Source organism: Aquila chrysaetos, chromosome 22, assembly GCF_900496995.4.
Source record: "Aquila chrysaetos chrysaetos chromosome 22, bAquChr1.4, whole genome shotgun sequence".
NCBI lineage: Eukaryota > Metazoa > Chordata > Aves > Accipitriformes > Accipitridae > Aquila > Aquila chrysaetos.
Window position 1 is genome coordinate 7,662,478 of NC_044025.1, and position 17,437 is coordinate 7,679,914.

Below are 17,437 nucleotides of genomic sequence, written 5' to 3' on the forward strand. Positions count from 1 at the left end.
GCGCCGCTAGCACGGAGCACGCGCACCGCGGCTCCGGCGAGATGCCGGGGGGTGGGAGGATGGCGGCGGCGGGGCTGCGCGCATGCGCGGGGCGGGCCGGGCCGCGAGGTGCGGGGTCGCCGTCTCCCATGTCGGCTCCGTTCGAGGAGCGGAGCGGGGTGGTGCCCTGCGGGACGCCCTGGGGCCGCTGGTATCAGACCCTGGAGGAGGTGTTCATCGAGGTGCAGGTGCCGCCGGGCACCCGGGCTAAGGACGTGCGCTGCAGCCTGCAGAGCCGGCACATCGCCCTCTCCGTGCGGGGCCAGGAGGTGCTGCAGGTAGCGGGGCGGCCCCGGGGGGCGCCGCGCCGTGAGGGGGCCGGGGGCGGCGGCGGGCGGGGGGCCGCGCCGTGAGGGGGCCGGGGCCGGGGCCGGGGCCGGGGCCGGGACCGGGCGGCCCTGGGGGGGCCGCGCCGTGAGGGGGCCGGGGGCGGCGGGGGGCGGCCGGCGCGGGGGGCCGCGGGCCGCAGGGAGCCCCGCTGCGTCCCGAGGAGATTGGAATGCCCCTCCGCCGTGTTGCGCTCTTTCTCCTTCTAATGGAAATATCTGGATTTTGCTAAATTAAACGTGAAACTTGCCCGAAACGGTTCTGTCGAACTGCACGATCTTTAAAAGACGATGGGAAAAATAGAGGCGACACGTTCACGTGGATTTGCATTCCTCTTTTGCAGTGACCTGGGCGGTGTTGAATGCATGGCTTCACTCACCGCTGAAAGCCAAAAAAACCAGATCAAAAGCAGATTTACTTTCACATTGGTAACAAACAATTCTTCGTAGCGTAACATGTATACATTGTGCCATAGCTGTACGTTACCCTTGGCAGAGACACTGGCGTTTTCGTGGCAAGTCTGTTAAAAATGGCATTACCCTCTGAGAAACACAAGCCCTTTCAGTGAATTGATGCAGTGAAACAGAGACAGTTATTTTTACTGTATTAAATGCTTCATTTAGAAAAAAAAAGTAAGTTGTGTTACAAAAAGTCATTCTTTGATAGTCTATGTGCAAGTCTGTACTTGGAGGGCCAGATCACCCTATTCATTTTCAGTAGAAAACAAGACGGTAAATTGGGAGTAAAACTTCACAAGTCAATATGAACTGGATACTGAACAGGTTTTCCTGGTTTGTAATATTGTACATGTCTTTTGCAGGGTAAACTTTTTGACTCCACAATAACTGATGAAGGAACATGGACGTTAGGTAATAACCTACATCTGAAATGACATTATGAGGGCAGTAGCACGTCTCAAAGTATGCTGCAGAAGAGTTTACCTCCTCCTTTTAATGGGAAGGATTACTTGCTTCCCTGTACGTAGCTTTGTAAAAAAGACAATCATTATTGCCAGATTAAGGAACTGAGGTAGTACAAAAGCCCTAGAGATTAAAGTTAACGGAAAAAATGCTGTGTCTTGGAAGGTAGTAGTCAATGGATTACAAACACTTCCATATAGCGAGAAGTTTTTTGCACACCCTTGTTAAAGCTAGACAGTTATGGTACAGTTACGTGGTCTGTGCCATATTGTTGCTTTTGTTTTTTCTCCTCTTATGCATTATTTTTGGGGGATAGGTGACGTCATAACATTATATTTTTGGGATGTGTGACAAAACCTACAGTCCCAGAGAATCAAAAGTCAATCTAAAAATCACGCTGAGATACCTACAGATAATGAGCAAAAAAAGCTTCTCTGATCATTACATCATAAATATTGTAAAGTGTTGAGAATATTTTGGGTTTTGGCAATCATATTTGTGGACAGTGCCTCTCACTTAATGTTTTCCTATGATGGATTTTGGTTTCCATTCAATATTTATTCTAAATATTGATTAATAATTTAGTAACTTAAACATGAAAACTAGAAGTGTAAACAAACATTGTGAAGTGAAGCCTACTCTTTTCCAGTATGCTAATAATCTTCAAAATGCACTTTATGATGCTGTATTTATTCAATTAAGTAGAACTAAAAATCCTACATATTAACTTTGAAAGGTACTTCCAATATATTGTCTATAGGCATACTGTCTGTGTTTAAATAAATTGATTGTACCTTCATATGTTGCTAAAACTTAATGCTGGCTTTTGTTGGTAATAACTCCCTTGAAAGCCTTACCTCAAATCCTTCATTATTGCCTTAGCTGAGATGTATATATTAATAGATTAAACCTTTTCTCTGTTGTGAACCTCTCTAAAAGGTTAGTTTATGTTTGTAGTAGAAGTACTTATGAACTGTGTTTTAATCCCTGAAAACAGCTTCAGCATTTTACAGGCCAGAAAGGGGAGAGGTGGCTGTATAGGCTATCTTTGCTTCAGCCCTTCTGCTTTTTGTTAATGTTTGTTTATTTATCAATAACCCTGTTGGCACTGGCATTAAGAATTTAAATTACTTTGCCAAAAAAATGCTTGTTAAGGGTGAATTCACCAAAACAACAAAAAAAGACTAGCAGATAGGACTGAGTTTCATGGTTGTTTTATGTGTCTGTTTTCATTCAACAGAAGACAGGAAGCTGATACGAATTGTTCTAATGAAGACAAATCGAGATGCTGGAAATTGTTGGACGTCTCTGTTAGAAGATGAATATGCTGCTGATCCTTGGGTGCAGGACCAGATGCAGAGGAAACTTACACTGGAGCGATTCCAAAGAGAGGCAAGTTAAAGGACCATAATTATTCCTTGTATTTTGTGTTTGCACACAGAGGTTATGGCCATGAAAGCTGAGCAAAATTGTTCTGCTGTCCAGTGCCATGGAAACATACGCTGTAGTTCAATATGTATAGAACGCTTATGAGGCTTTATCAGTGTTACTTTCAAGAGGTTATTCTGTCTGTAGTCTGTCTGAAGGTTTTGTAAAAATTTAAGATGAGTTGGGGGGGGGTATTGCTGTTTTAGGGTTTGTTGCATATTACTAACAACTTTTCACTTAAATTAGGCTACACACAATTTCTGTTATTATCTGGAATTATGACATACCCATATTTACAACAAAACTCTAACATCAAGTTCTATTGAATATGTTTTGTTTATAATATCAGATGATGTAGAGTAGTTGGCTGGAAAATATTTTCCTTGCCCTTTTAATAAAGTTGCTTAAATTGTTTTGGTACACCTTTAGCACACAACTATTTCTATGGATGTCTGCAGAGTTGTAGAATTACAGCTTAACAGCTGAATCAGCATACTACATACTGCAACAAAGAACATCATTATTATGAAACTTGTTATCCAGCATGGCAGGTACTTGTATTTTCAAATAGTGATTTGAAGGGACACCAGAAGCCAGAAATTGTTCTTAAACTTTCCTTATTATTTCTTTAGTGGGAGATCTAACTGCTTGCCAAATTGAGAAGAGCATTACAAAATCACTTCAGCAGTAGGCAACCAAACTATGACAATTCAAGGGTTATTTGTTGATGCATTTTCCAAGAATTCCAGTGCCATGACAAATGGATGACAAGTTGAACATTACAGGTCCTTGTTACATTGGCAGAATATTAACAGAAACAGTTTTGGACTTTTCGTTTGTTGTTTGTTTGTTTTTAAACATTTTTATTACGAATAATCTATCTATTAAACTTTTCTCTTACCTCCATCAGAACCCTGGATTTGACTTCAGCGGGGCAGAAATTTCTGGAAACTACAGCAAAGGAGGACCAGACTTTTCTAGTCTTGAAAAGTAAACTGTTTTTATATGTGTTCCTTGAGAGGAATTGCACATTACACTCAAAGTCTGGAATCATGTAACCGGTGAAGACTTCAGTGATCTCTTCAACGGATTGTCATCGAAGAATTACTTCAGTGAAGAGAAAGAAGATCTCTTCCAGTAGAATGAAGACAAAGTGTTACCAGCTGATTTATAAGCTGCGATAACTTTCTAATACTAGGGGACAAACTATAGAGAAAGGTGTACACAAAAAAACTAACATCTTTAAGCAGAATGTTGGGTTTGTTTCGGTTTTTTTAGAAACACCATAGTAAACTAGTCAGTTACAAATATTCCACTTGTCTTTATGCAAAAGCGTCTTATTCACCATTGAAGAACAGAAGTTATAAGCAAGATACTTAATATTTTCTCTTAACTGGTAACAGGAAGGATATTAGGATGGCTACAGTTACAATTTCCCTCTGTAGCAGCCCTCTGAGAGCTCATAAATATCCTTCTAAAAAAGTGATTTAAAAAAAGAAACTACTGCATCTTGCCTCAAATAAGGTTTTGCAATCCACTGTGCTGTCAAATATAGCACTAATGATTAATGCTTGCTACGAGGTAAACCATACTAGAAAACTGAAAGGTCAGGTGAAAGTCTGGATATAAATAATTTTATGTGTTAATGTAATACAGCCTTTCAGTGTACATATTTAAGATTTTGAAAGTAAGAGAATATAATGACTTTTGAAAGGAATGGGAAGTCCATAAGTAGGAAATGGTATGTTGCATCTATTCATTACCAACATATAGCACAAGTTGTTGATAGTGCATCTACGAAGCTGTGGATTTTTGTAGATACAGTTTTCCATTTAATAGCCACATTTTAAACTTAGCTATTGCATGATATAATATTTTGCATGTGCTAATTATGTATCAGGAATTTTCTATTCCTTGTTAAGGATGCAGCTGAGAAGCACTCCAACCACAGTATTATACAGGATGAAGCCTGTGTCAAACAGACTAACAGTAAGAAAACATGATTGCCAAATCCTATTGTATTCTGAACACTGAAACTACTGCCTAGACTTAAGTCCTAAGCAGAAGTCTCACTGGAGATAAATTGCCATTAGCTGTCCATCAAACTGCTGAACCTTATTTCTAAAATTGTATCATTATTTCAGTTAACATATGGCAAGAATAAAGCAATAGTTGAGGAAGAATGCTTTCACTGTAATTATAGCCACTGCTTTCTTGTTGTGCAAGCAAGCAGTAATACTCCTGAAATAATCAATCAAGTGTGCTCTTCCTACCCACGTCATCTTTACAGAATGTAAAGTAAGTCCATACACTGTGCTTGGGTTTTAGAGAATTTGCCTTACTATACAAAGGAAAGTAGTGTGGTATCAAATGCTGATTTATAGCTATGAAGTTTTGTGTCTTTACCATGATCCTAGAAGGTGGATGGTATTGTTAAGAAATGAACGAGACTGCTGCAAAAGTAACTGAAGACAGAGGGAAGACAGAAAACAGTTAATGTTGCATCAGAATGCTGAAGTACTATCCAGTGAAAGTATTTTTTGTTACAGCAGTTGGTTTGCACAGGACAGTTTTATATGTCTTTTGCTTATAGCAGAAGTTTAGAATGGCATCTGACACTTTGGTGCATGAATTTACATTTACTATATGCACTTTCAAAGCTAAACTTTATTCACATACTTTTTGCTTTATGAAGTAGCACGAGAGTTATCCTACAGCGAAGTCCAACGATGTGAAGGAAAGAGGACAACTGTGATGTATTCGGCATCACGGCCCTGAATTATTTTAAGAGGAAAGGTTTGAACTACTTGGCTAGCTAATTCTATCATCCACTCTAAGTTACAGACCTCCAATTTTTGAAGAATCTAGATGAAAATAAAAAGATATTGATGCTATGAGTTTCCTTAATTAGTATCTATTCAGTTCTTAGTCTGTATTTCAACAAATGGTGGTCTGTGTTCCATCTCACAGCAGTCTCACTGGGATTCAATCCCTTGCTTCTTAGACAGTAACAACTATTTGACAGATGCATAAATTGGGGTATGTGATATAGTATCGAGAGCAACCCACTCGATAGGAAATAATCCTCTGCACTTATTCAGAGTGCTAACTCTGCTATGTAAATGAGTGGAGGACAGTCTGCTGGCATTTTTGCATGCATCTGGTTCAAGATCAGCTCAGAGTGATGCCACAGCATTGAAATGTATAGTTAAACTTATACCTAGTCAAACTGGGATGCTCAGTTTAGTGCAAAATCTCAAATTTTAGGATTAGAAATCTGAGTGGCAGATTTTCTTAAACAAGCATAATCCATGTATTTACTGCAATGTATACAAATAGGTGATATGTACTGTTAGATAAATAATGGAAGAGGGCTGAAGTCAAATTTGAACAGTCTAAGTTACTTAAGTCAGTCTTTTCAATCTTGACACTTTTGCATCTCAAAGGATTTAGAGTAACAGTGGGTAAAGTTGAAATAATTTTAATCAAGCACCTTCTGTTGGTTTCCTGTTGATTCTCTAGTCTTTCCCATACAGCCTCAACCTCTTAAGAAAAAAAAAAAGAAAAAATCTCCATAATCTCTCACCTCCTGCCTGGAAGTTTTCCAGGTACTGTTCTGATGTAAGTCACTTGATAGGCTTCCTACTAAGATGTTTTATAACAAACAGGAAAAAAGTTACTCAGTTAAGCACATTTCAATGTTTAATTGAAAGGTATATATCTTGAGACATGACAACTAGAATTGCACATTAAATCTTCTCCATCTCTCCTAGTAGGCTGACCACACCTTTGTCCAAATCATTTGTATGCTTTTCCCAGGCCAGCACAATGCAGATAGATAGCACTGGCAGATGCAAAACCCAATTACATGTTTTGCGGTGCAATCACTCCCATGAGTTCATGAAAAGGCTTGATTTGTCCCATATAGAGCTTTGGTACAAAGTCTTCTGTGAAAGGTTTAACTAGTTTGAGATATGCAAAGAGTGGTTTCCCCCTCAGCTATTACCCTAAAGGAGAATGGGTTGGTTGGCTAACATCTAAGCCCACACTATATTCAGAACATTCTGATCTCTTCTTCTCCACTGAGTCGGTTCATATGGCAATCAGTTATTAACAGCCTATTGCTAACAGCCTCTGCTCCACAGTGACGCAGAATTGAAGAGGTCATTAGCAACATTCCCCCCAACACCTCTATTCAGCTTACATACAATAACACATTCTTATTATTCACTTCCTTATTAGCACCAGAAGCATGATATGCCTCAAGTACTGATCTGGTCTTCAGAAAAAACAGTTGTATTTTACAAAGCTTACCATTAAAGAGATCAGAGTTGAAGCACTCTTCAGTGTTTCTCAACTAGATTGCTCCTACATACAGGGCAAGATGGGACATTAGCCCTGCTCCTACTGTGCCTGTAAAAATGCACCTGTTCATAATCAACATTTACCTCTTGTACAGTGAAACTTTGGAAAACTGATGTCAGATTTGGGGCAGGTGACCCAGTACTTTCCCTCAGCCCTTATTAGGTATCATGAGGTTTTTACACTCTATGAAATAATTCGTAAATCTCAGTAAACTACACCTCCTACAAAATACTGAAGTTACTGCCTACCTTTTATAAGGCAATCAAATAAGGTTTCTCTTTCCTCCTGCTCTAGCGACTTGACGTGTTCAGTGGGTATCACATCGCCTACTTTTTAATGTTTCTGTGGTAGAAGGCCAGTGCCCTGCCCAGCAGGAACATGCAGACATGTGACACTGCCCAAACAGCCCGTCAGGTGGACTGACAGACATTTGCTATTGTCGTCAGTATTGAGCGGGATTAGTCTTTAGTTTGATTGAGACACTGGAGCACTGTGCTACTGCACATGATGTTTTCCTAGTGTCACGTAATCTTTGGAAAGTGAACCATTTTTTAAAAATTAAATATATAATTCACCTGCAGTTACAGTAAACCAAGGTTAGACTATACAAGCTGCTCTACAAACTATAAGGTGTTAAAATTCCTTGTATCAGTATTGTGGTATTTCACCGAACAGTAAACAGTCTAACAAACAAGACTGAAAACTGACACTGAATATTGTTGTAATCATCATGAAAAGAACATATTTGCTGGAATGATCTTTAGTCTGAAATGTTACATATTCTTTCCATGAGTTGAGTTCTTCATTATTAAGATCATGTTTCAGACTTTGTTTCTCAGATATTCATGTGTCTGTTAACAAGGTCACAGGATGGTTCTCTCCTCATTTTATTGTACTCCTGTAAAACAAAAATAAAAATAACAGTCAACTGAAGGGCTTTCTACAAGAGCCAAACAAAGCATCAGACTTTAATATAGCAAGACGAACAGCAAGACAGCTGTTACAGAAAATATGTAGCTTTTGGACTTAAAGTCTAGATAAGGAAGTAGTTCACAATTTCTACAGAGTAAAACAACAGTAATACGAGTAACTGAATTACCGTTTTTAGACTTTACTAAACAGACAGTTATACAGTTCTACTTGTATAAAGCTGTCTTCCTTTTAAGTGGTTTAAGTGAACGATTACAAGAAACTCATTCTAATAGGCTGTTTTCTCTTAGCCAATTCTTTTTAGGATAGGAGCAAGCCAAGTTTTTTCTCTAACTTTTTCCCAGTTTTACTCCACATTTTAGTTTGAATGAGGTCCCAATGTTTGTAGAACACACATCTGCTCCCACAGCACACCAGAGGATCAGCTTTCTCCAACATTCATATATTAGGTTGCCACTTCTTTAGGTACAGCACTGGCTCAAGCATGAACACGAGAATAGACCAGCCTCTATGACAGGCCTACTATGTTTATGGTACATGTCTTCAAGAGGTTACCTATACAGAATAAGAAACTTTGAAGTAGTTAACAGCTAATTACTTCTACATTATCAGAAGTTGATTTTTCAAGGAGTTACCTATTATGAGCTGGTCTCTGGAATTGTAGGAAGATGTGTTATTCTGTAGTAGCTATGTTTAAGCTGCCGTGCTGTGCGTCCAGACACAATCCATTTTAATTTCTGGACATTTGGTTTGGAACACTTGCTCGAGGAATATTCTGTAAGGCACTTTAACACCAGTTCCTTCCAGAAGGTCAAATCTCTGTTGTTTATCTAAATAGCAAGACAGAATCTCTTATGTTAATAACTCATTAAATCCTTATTTCATTGGGTTTGCATGGCAAGGTTTTGGTAGCTGGGGGGGGCTACAGGGGTGGCTTCTATGAGAAGCTGCTAGAAGCTTCCCCTACGTCCGACAGCCAATGCCAGCCGGCTCTAAGACAGACCTGCCACTGGCCGAAGCCGAGCCCATCAGCGGCAGTGGTAGCACCTCTGGGATAACAGATTTAAGAAGGGGCAAAAAAGACCCTGCGCAACGGCAACTGCAGCCAGAGGAGTGAGAACATGTAAGAGAAATAACTCTGCAGACCCCCAGGTCAGTGAAGAAGGATGGGGAGGAGATGCTCCAGGCGCCGGAGCAGAGATTCCCCTGCAGCCCATGGTGAAGACCACGGTGAGGCAGGCTGTCCCCCTGCAGCCCAGGGAGGTCCACGGTGGAGCAGATCTCCACCTGCAGCCCGGGGAGGACCCCACGCCGGAGCAGGTGGGTGCCTGAAGGAGCCTGTGACCCCGTGGGAAGCCCGCGCTGGAGCAGGCTCCTGGCAGGACCTGTGACCCCATGGGAGACCCACACTGGAGCAGTCTGTTCCTGAAGGACTGCAGCCCGTGGAAGGGACCCACACTGGAGCAGTTCATGGAGAACTGTCTCCCGTGGGAGGGACCCAGGTTGGAGAAGTTCATGGAGGACTGTCTCCCTTGGGAGGGACCCCAAGCTGGAGCAGAGGAAGAGTGTGAGGAGTCCCCTCCCTGAAGAGGAAGGAGCAGCAGAGACAACGTGTGGTGAATTGACTGTAACCCCCATTCCCCGTCCCACTGTGCTGCTGGGGGGTTGGAGTTAGAAAAAATTGGGAGTGAAGTTGAGCCCAGGAAGAAGGGAGGGGTGGGGGAAAGGTGTTTTAAGATTTAGTTTTTATTTCTCATTACCCTACTCTGGACTGATTGGTAATAAATTAAATTAATTTTCCCCAAGTCAAGTCTGTTTTGCCCGTGACAGTAATTGGTGAGTGATCTCTCCCTGTCCTTATCTCAACCCACAAACAAGCCTTTCTGTATATCTTGTCTCCCCTGTCCAGTTGAGGAGGGGAGTGATAGAGCAGCTTTGGTGAGCACCTGGTGTCCACCCAGGGTCAACCCACCACATTCATAGATGTACTTTTAGCTTCTTCACATAAGATAGGAAGCCAAAGATGGCAAGCCAAATGGAAAAAAAAACCCAAAACAACTCAACAAAGCCACAAAAGAAACCAGTATGCCAATGGACCTCCTCCTTCCCCACTGTATAGGCCCTTGCATGCATTTTTTCTTCCTTCCTCCCCTGAAACTTTATCTATACATACCTTGGAATGCAACTGCAGAAATTCCAATGCCTCTGTCAACTCCAGTAGTTTTTGTTCTTCTATCTCTAGTGCCATAATAGACAGTGCCAAGACAGAAGGCTGGAGAGAGAGAAAAAGTTTTTAAACACTGCTTTGTTAAGTTTCAGTAGTCTCATCATCTGAGCTTTCAAGACGTTTACCTTGGCTTTTGAAAACATGATTCTGCAGTGACATGCTTTGAGCTGGGTCTCAAGCCTCTCAAAATTGAGGTATTTTCTCCTATAATAAAAACAGATGAACGAATGTAGAAGAACGCAAGCTTGATCAAGGCAGCACCACCCTGGGAACTCAGAGAAGCAGTGAGAATGTCCATTATCTATACAAAGACCTCATTTGTCCCAGAGGTTCTAGGGTTACAGTCAAACAGGTGTTCAGTTTTGGCAGTCCTAATGCCAAAAATAAATCTTGTGTTACATTGGGGAGAGTTGCATTGTCAAAATAGGCTTACTAACAAGGAATTTTAATGCTTACTAGTGAAAGGAATCTCTTTCTAAGCCAGATTTTGAAATCTTTGCAATGAGGCAATACTTAGTGCAGTGTAAGCAGAGATTTATTATACCATCATTATTAAGCACTTTTTGTTTTCGGCTCAGAGAGCAATACTCTTCAGATCACTTTAGGCAAACATTTAAAATTAAAATAGGAAACCATAGATATCCATATGTATGATATTTACCAGTAAGGGAGAAAGTTTGTGGGTTTTTTAAGTATAGAAAGGCCAATTAGTCGAGCAATTTCCCTGCTTACTTTTCTACATAGGCTTCCTGATCATATGCAGTCATAGCAAAATAAGTATTAGATATTTTACCTTTCACAGCTTAAATTCTCATGAATGAGCGAATGATATAGTTGTAGAAATTGGAAGGCTGTTGTAGCTTTGACTTTCCAAGACAGCTTCTCCAATATGATTTTCTCCATTCTCATCATGTCGGAAACAGTGAACCTATACTGGCTTATTCGAATTAAGTCAGTGGCTAAGGGAACATTTCTCTCTTCTTCTGATGCCTTCACAGCCAAGTAGAAGCAGCTGAGTCCAACACAGCCCAAGTGTTTAGGCTGTACCTAAACAAAAGTAAATTGTTGTTACTTTCAAAGAGGAAGGCCTTTGATCAGCCATTTCAACATGTAAGTACCAAACTGTATAGGCACCAGTGTATTTTAGGAAAAAATTATGGGGTGTGGGGAGGGTTGTTCTGTATTTTGAAGATCAAGAAATCAGTCTTTTATCTACTTAAATTCTTATCTTTATTTAACTGAATGAGAAGACCACTACACACTACAAGTTCTGCCTCATTCATCTAAAAAGCGAGACTGCAGAACAATATATTTTGATTGAGGTAGAACTGGTTTCTTAATGAGGTTCTACAATAGCCTAATCAGAAGCTTTTAGGACTTAAAGTGTTGTACATACTGGCTTATGCAAAAAAAAATTTGTTTTTTTTTTATTCTTTTATATATATATACACACACGCTTATGTATGTACATACATATATAGAAACTGCCTTATTTTATTCCGTAGGCATTACAGTCCCCATTTTTACTGCTTATTTTGGATTCAGAAGTCTTTCAAATCATCATTTTCCTATCAGCTCCATCTAGCTTTCTCATTTTTGTTTTAACACACAAGGAAAACAAGCTTTTGTTCTTGACCAAATAGTATAGTGGCAATCCTGTCTCGTTAGACTATTAAAACCAACCCAGGTCAGCATGCCACATATGCACATTAGAATGGAGCGCTAACAAAATTTTTTACCAGATTCTGAGTGCTGAACAGCATCAAGCCTCTTGATATACATGAGGCTTATGGGTAGGTTGAAACAGCAGTAAAATAAGAAGTAATTTAAGATGTTCTTGTATACATGCAACAAGCAAGACAATCTGTCTTGATCTAACCCATTAATACGGCCTGCATTTCCAAGCCTATGGGCATCCGCAAGTTGAAACTGATGCCCTCTTCCTTCTCTTCTCCAGAGGGAACAGCTTTCTTAACAATACTAAAATCTGAACAGGGAAATCCATTCTTTAGCTCTTGCACAATCAGAATCTCTGGAAGGAGCTTAACCTTTAGCCATCTAAACCCAAGATGTTCTAACTTATAATAAGAACAAAGTTGCGACGAGCAGAAGCTAATGACTGAGAGCTTATAAAAAGCCCTACCTTCATTTTTGACAAGAATCTGTCTAAGAAGTTCACAGCTAGTGAAAACGTCTCTGTATGGAAGCCGAAGAATTGAGTTAAGCTGAGGAGGTCTTTCACTTCAAAGTCTCGCAGCCTTGCAGTCATTCGGAGGCCATTATCGTGAGCGGATTCAATTAGTCTCAGGCCAGAGGCCTTTGGCTGACATCTTAACTCCTGTTCCAACAGGGCCGTGAGCTGGTACAGCAGTTCCTGCGCTTCGGTGGTTACAAGCGTTTCGATCATCTGTAACCAGAAACAAATCTAAGCGTATCAAACAGCTAGAAAGGAAAAATCAAAGTTACAGTTGCCTCTAAAGCAAAGATTGAAACTTCCCTTTCTCCGTAGGTGTGCAAACTACTCATTCGTAAGTCTAAGTACTTCTGTCAATTAGCAGCCCCTGTGTGACGCTCGGAACGGACGCATCAGCTCGGGCACACACCGGCGGCATCAGCGCCCGGCCCGCAGCGCCGGTGACCGGACAGACGGTCACACACCGCCTGCTGCGCGGGCAGCGAAGCTCCCCGCCGTTCGGAGCGAGCGGGGCCCCACCGGGCCCCTCAGCCGGGCGGCTGGGGCGGGCGCAGCCACCCTCCTACCCACCGGAGTAACGCTCCCCAGCTCCAGCTCCGGAGCTACGCCGCCCGCCTCGGGGGCCGACCGGCACCGCGGCTGAACCAGCACCGGCCCCGGGGGCTTCACAGCCGGGGCCGGCCGGACCCCGGTAATCCCAGGCGAAGGCGCCCGGCAAGCCCCGCAGCGACCGACCGCCCGCCCGCCCCCCCGGCCCGGGCCCAGCGGGGCCGCGCACCGCGCACGCGCCGCCTGCCCGGGACGTGCCCGGGCCTGCCCTTTGCCGCCGCAAGGGGCTCCGCCGGCCGGCCGGAGGGGCCTGGAGCTGCGTCGGCGGGACGGAGGGGCCCAGACCCGCCGCCGGTGGGGCCCGGCCCCGCGCCCTTACCTTGTCGCTGTCGCTCCGCTCCCTTCTCTCGCGGAGGGGGGCTCCGAGCCGGTGCGACCCGCAAGCGATAGCGGCGCCGAGGGATCACGCCAAAGCGCTGCCCGGTTCCTCGGGCACCAGCGACCACCGGGAGAACGCCATGCAGCCGCCGCCCCACAGCCAGTCGGCTCCGCTCCCCTCCGCTCCTCTCCTCTCGTCCCGTCCCGCCCCGCCCCCGGGCTCCACTCCGCCCGGCACGGGGGGCGGGGCTGAGTGAGTGATAGACCTCCAGCAAGGCCAATCACGGGGCGCGAATGGCGAGAAGGGGCGGAGCGCCGTCGCTAAGAGACAGGCAGGGTGGGGCCGGCCCGGTGGCGGCCTCTGGCGGCGCCTCTGCGCAGCGCAGCGCCGCCCGCCTCATCTCGAGGCGCGCGCGGCTCCTTCCCTCGCCCTCGAGGCGCCAGGCGGGCCGGAGAGCGCGGGGACCGGGCCCTCGCGGCGTTCCCGCGCTGCGCCGGCCTTCTCCGAGCGCGAGGGCCGCAGCCTGTGGTAACGGCGGCGGTGAGGTGCGGCCGCCCCGCGCCCGGGGCTGCCAGGGGCTCGGGACGGCCCCTCGTTGGAAGCCGAAAGCTTGCTGAGCGTGCGCCCGGGCCCTCGTAGGAGTCGCTTTTAAGTGCTTGTGGCGGCTCCTTGCTGGGCGTTCGGGTCAGGGGAGTTGAAGCCGCTTTCCTGCTGGGCTGAGGACTGGCGGGAGTCAGCTCTGTGACTGCTCCCGCCTCCTACAGGACTGACCTCTTTATGTATAGAGCAGTAAGGATTTTTTTCTTTTCTAAACACTTTCCAGTCTCTCAGAAATACTCTTGTATGTTCATGGAAGGTCAAGACTAGCAGACGGACCCAACTAACCTCTTGCTTAAAACAGCCTGAGTTGGCAGGCTTTGTTTAGTATTCAGGTGGCCGTTTACAAATACCCCTGCTTTCACCTTCCTTGTTTGTGTGTGTTTGGTTGAGTGAAATAACAACTATTCTTTCTGCTCAGAAAACTGATGGGAGTTACTCAGGGTTATGTTAAGGTCAATGTGTTGCCGATGCAAGTTAATTCTAGTTTGTTGTAGGTATTGGGTCAAGTTGTGTATAAACTTTTTTTTTTTCTTTGAGATAAGTAGTTATGTTACAAGATCTGGAGAAGATATGGTATTGTTGAAAAACACTTAAAACAGTGCTTAAAACTATTCCGGGGCAGAAAATATTCTACTTCTGAACTGGCTTTAGGCAAGTAAAAGGAGTTGCTTACTATAGAGAGCTTCTGTTTAGGGCATGCTTGAGGCCCAAGACTTATTTAATTATTTAATAAATGTTCCATGATCTGTTATTTTATCAAAAGTGAAGATTAGTTTCTTATAAAGGCTGAAAAATGCCTGAGGGAGGTATTTTGCAGACCTATAATGGATGCTATGACTTTTAAATGGGTTAAAGGTGCTTAAGTACTTGCTTTCCGAAAACTGTTGGGGTGTTATTTCTACTTCAGTCTCAGACTTTCAAGCTATTCTGTGGTGATTGCTATGAATTGGTTGAAAGGCTTAAAATTCTCTTAAGGAGTGAAGTAACATTTTCTTCAATGCAGGGTTTTTAGGAAGGCAAACCTCTTAGCTATATTTGATCTTCTGACCCCTCAAAGAAAATATACGTTGATATGTGACTAATAAAGGAGGTGATATGCAGCCCTAAACCTTTTTTACCATTAAATATATAGATGTTGAAGATATATGCATCTCGCAGATGGGAGGAAGTACTCTGAATCTCAGAAGGGCTTGAAAGAGTTCACATCCAGGTGGGCTTTATGGTTTTAGGAACTTCTTTTAGGAACTCCAAGATTTCAGTACAGGCTAGGTGATAACTGTCCTGAGAAGAATGCTTTTTTCAGTGACATCTATCAGCTTGTCTGATGTTCAAAAATCTTCCTGAAAGGAAGGCTGAATGACTTATGTAGCTTTTGGGCAGTGTTCCTGGCACTTTTAGCTAGCTCTACTGATAGTCTACAACTGAATGCACAAGTCAAGTCATCTTATATCCTCTGAGACAGGATGTTTTTCTGTCTCTATATTTATCTGCTTATGAAGGTGTTTGTTTTGCATTTGCTGTAAGCATTATTTCTAAAGTGCTTTACGCCTTTCTTTAAAAAATGGAGGGATGCTGAGTTGTGCTTTAAGTGGTGGCAAACTGCAAACAGCCAACACCTGTTCCAGGCAGTATTTTACCCTCCCCCATAGCACAGCGGGTTATATATATGAGTTACAATACTCATAACATAAGAGCTTGTCACATCTGCCCGGAGTACAGGACAAGATGAATTTAAAGCCCTTTGGGGTAAAATTAGCATAATATTTGTGAGACAAAAAAAAAGGCATGTATCTACTCACATGAGACAGTTTAGCTGACAGATGTGATAGATAATACTGCAGTTGTTCAGAACAGGGTACTCTTGTTAGCCAGGGGTATGTCTAATATAGTTGCTACCAACAACGAACTATGATCTGGTGTGCATAAATTCTGGTCCCTTCTACCCGAAATGAGCAGCATCGTGGATTTGCTCTGAGGTAGGCTTTTGCATTATAGCTATGAGAAACTGCAGTTGTTTTCATTATCTTTATATGTCTTGGAGTAATGTTGTGGAATTACTTTCACCTTAAAGCAGACTATGTGGAAAATAAAGATTAGTTATAAGATATTTCTGTTTGGCAAAAATTGTTCGTATGTGTGGGTTTTTACTCTTTAGAAACATTGGCTAAATACTGGCAAGAGCATTATGTGTGTTTTCACCAAGAGTGAGACTCACCAAAGCAGCAGTTAGCCTAAGTTGCTCTAAATATGGTGATCCAAACTCGATTTTAAAAGCACTTTGCACATGCTCCCCTTTTCTGTTTTAATGGCTGTCATTACCAGTATTCATTGGTCTATTGTCCTCAAGGAAAGGAAGATGAGGGAGCAGCTTTCTTGGGAAGCCTTAGCAGTTGTGTTCCTTCATTTGAAGGAGTGTGAGTGTAAAACAAGAGGGACTGTTTTGTGTATCAATGAGCTTTATCATCTTATTTACTCAGTATATGCATCAAAAGCTGTATTCATCCTACTTTCTGCCATTGTATTTCTCACTGATTTATTATGGGTTTGTTTCATTCTCCCTATGACTTAACTTTGGAAATTAAAGTTTCTTTGACTACAAGAATCTTTGTGATTCAGAAGGCTGGAACGAATGACAAGAAAGGCAAGACCAGAAAGAAGTATGGTTAGAGATGCAGACATTTTTAAGAAAAATGTGTTTTGCATAGTAAGTGCTTGGATTTCTAGAAGGTTCAATGGAAGTCAGCATGAGTTAACTTGAGGGAGCCCTTGGGTGTGAAGGTGGAATGACCAAATAGCGTGTCTAACTCTCCCCTCTAAAGCACCATTCACTTGCACAGAATCTAACTTTTAGGTTTCCACTTGCTATTTAACTTTTTTTCTCAGACCTTTTTTAACTATTGGTAGAGTGAAAGCATCTAAAAATCACTGTTTTGACCCTCATGATAATGACCTTGATTTGTATGTCTGTTACACAAGAAAAAGTAATTTGTTCAAAAATGAGGGTGGAAGCATCAACCCCGAATCTTATGCCACAGCCCTTCTGAAAGAAAATGAATTGGCTTTCTGTGCTACAAACTCTTAAGTATAAATCAATCTGTTGCTGTTCTATGAGATTCCTGTATAATTGCCCATGAATGCAAACTCAAGTACTTCAAGTATTCACAGATGCAGAACATCAGAAATAAAGATTATAGTAAATCAGATCTCATGAATATGCATATTTTTGTTGCCAGTAAATAATCTGAGTTATCTAAATTAAAATTCAAAATTATATATTGCAAAGGAAGTGTTCTTCTTTTTTTAAGAGTTGGAAAACATTTGCGGTAGTCTTCCTGTCATTACTATGCACATAATAATCATGTGAAGCAAATGATACTTCTTTTTATGCTGCTTGTTTTAAATAGCTTTTATTTCTTAAATTGCTGTTAAAAATAGACTGAGAACTCTAAAAAGCTGTGGGCCTTGGAGCTGTTTGGAAG

At 42.6% G+C, this 17,437-nt stretch overlaps 2 protein-coding genes across 3 annotated transcripts; one reads left to right on the forward strand and one right to left on the reverse strand.

Annotated features, from left to right (window-relative positions):
- The first annotated feature begins 13 nt into the window (after positions 1 to 13).
- On the forward strand, positions 14 to 6,117 carry NUDCD2 (NudC domain containing 2). 2 transcript variants are annotated; one of them, XM_029998507.2, is made up of 4 exons: positions 14 to 317; positions 1,187 to 1,235; positions 2,527 to 2,678; positions 3,625 to 6,117. In XM_029998507.2, exons 1-4 carry the CDS (start codon positions 42 to 44, stop codon positions 3,706 to 3,708), a joined length of 561 nt encoding a protein of 186 aa, XP_029854367.1. In that variant the 5' UTR covers positions 14 to 41; the 3' UTR covers positions 3,709 to 6,117. The 2 variants fall into 2 exon arrangements, with proteins under 2 accessions (XP_029854367.1, XP_029854368.1); XM_029998508.2 differs by having other exon boundaries at positions 53 to 308.
- A 281-nt stretch (positions 6,118 to 6,398) lies between these two features.
- Positions 6,399 to 13,576, reverse strand: CCNG1 (cyclin G1). The gene is made up of 7 exons (XM_029998506.2): positions 13,359 to 13,576; positions 12,380 to 12,643; positions 11,030 to 11,283; positions 10,362 to 10,440; positions 10,183 to 10,281; positions 8,645 to 8,839; positions 6,399 to 7,977 (listed from the first exon to the last, which is right to left on the reverse strand). Exons 2-6 carry the CDS (start codon positions 12,641 to 12,643, stop codon positions 8,648 to 8,650), a joined length of 888 nt encoding a protein of 295 aa, XP_029854366.1. The 5' UTR covers positions 13,359 to 13,576; the 3' UTR covers positions 6,399 to 7,977; positions 8,645 to 8,647.
- Between the last annotated feature and the right edge of the window lie 3,861 nt (positions 13,577 to 17,437).

Coding starts and splice junctions, on each gene's coding strand:
- NUDCD2 (XM_029998507.2), top strand. CDS start 42: ATGCCGGGGGGTGGGAGGATGGCGGCGGCGGGGCTGCGCGCATGCGCG. Junction 318..1,186: donor GGGGCCAGGAGGTGCTGCAG/GTAGCGGGGCGG, acceptor TGTCTTTTGCAG/GGTAAACTTTTTGACTCCAC. Junction 2,679..3,624: donor TGGAGCGATTCCAAAGAGAG/GCAAGTTAAAGG, acceptor TACCTCCATCAG/AACCCTGGATTTGACTTCAG.
- CCNG1 (XM_029998506.2), bottom strand. CDS start 12,643: ATGATCGAAACGCTTGTAACCACCGAAGCGCAGGAACTGCTGTACCAG. Junction 10,441..11,029: donor GAGAATTTAAGCTGTGAAAG/GTAAAATATCTA, acceptor TTTTTATTATAG/GAGAAAATACCTCAATTTTG. Junction 10,282..10,361: donor TCATGTTTTCAAAAGCCAAG/GTAAACGTCTTG, acceptor CTCTCTCTCCAG/CCTTCTGTCTTGGCACTGTC.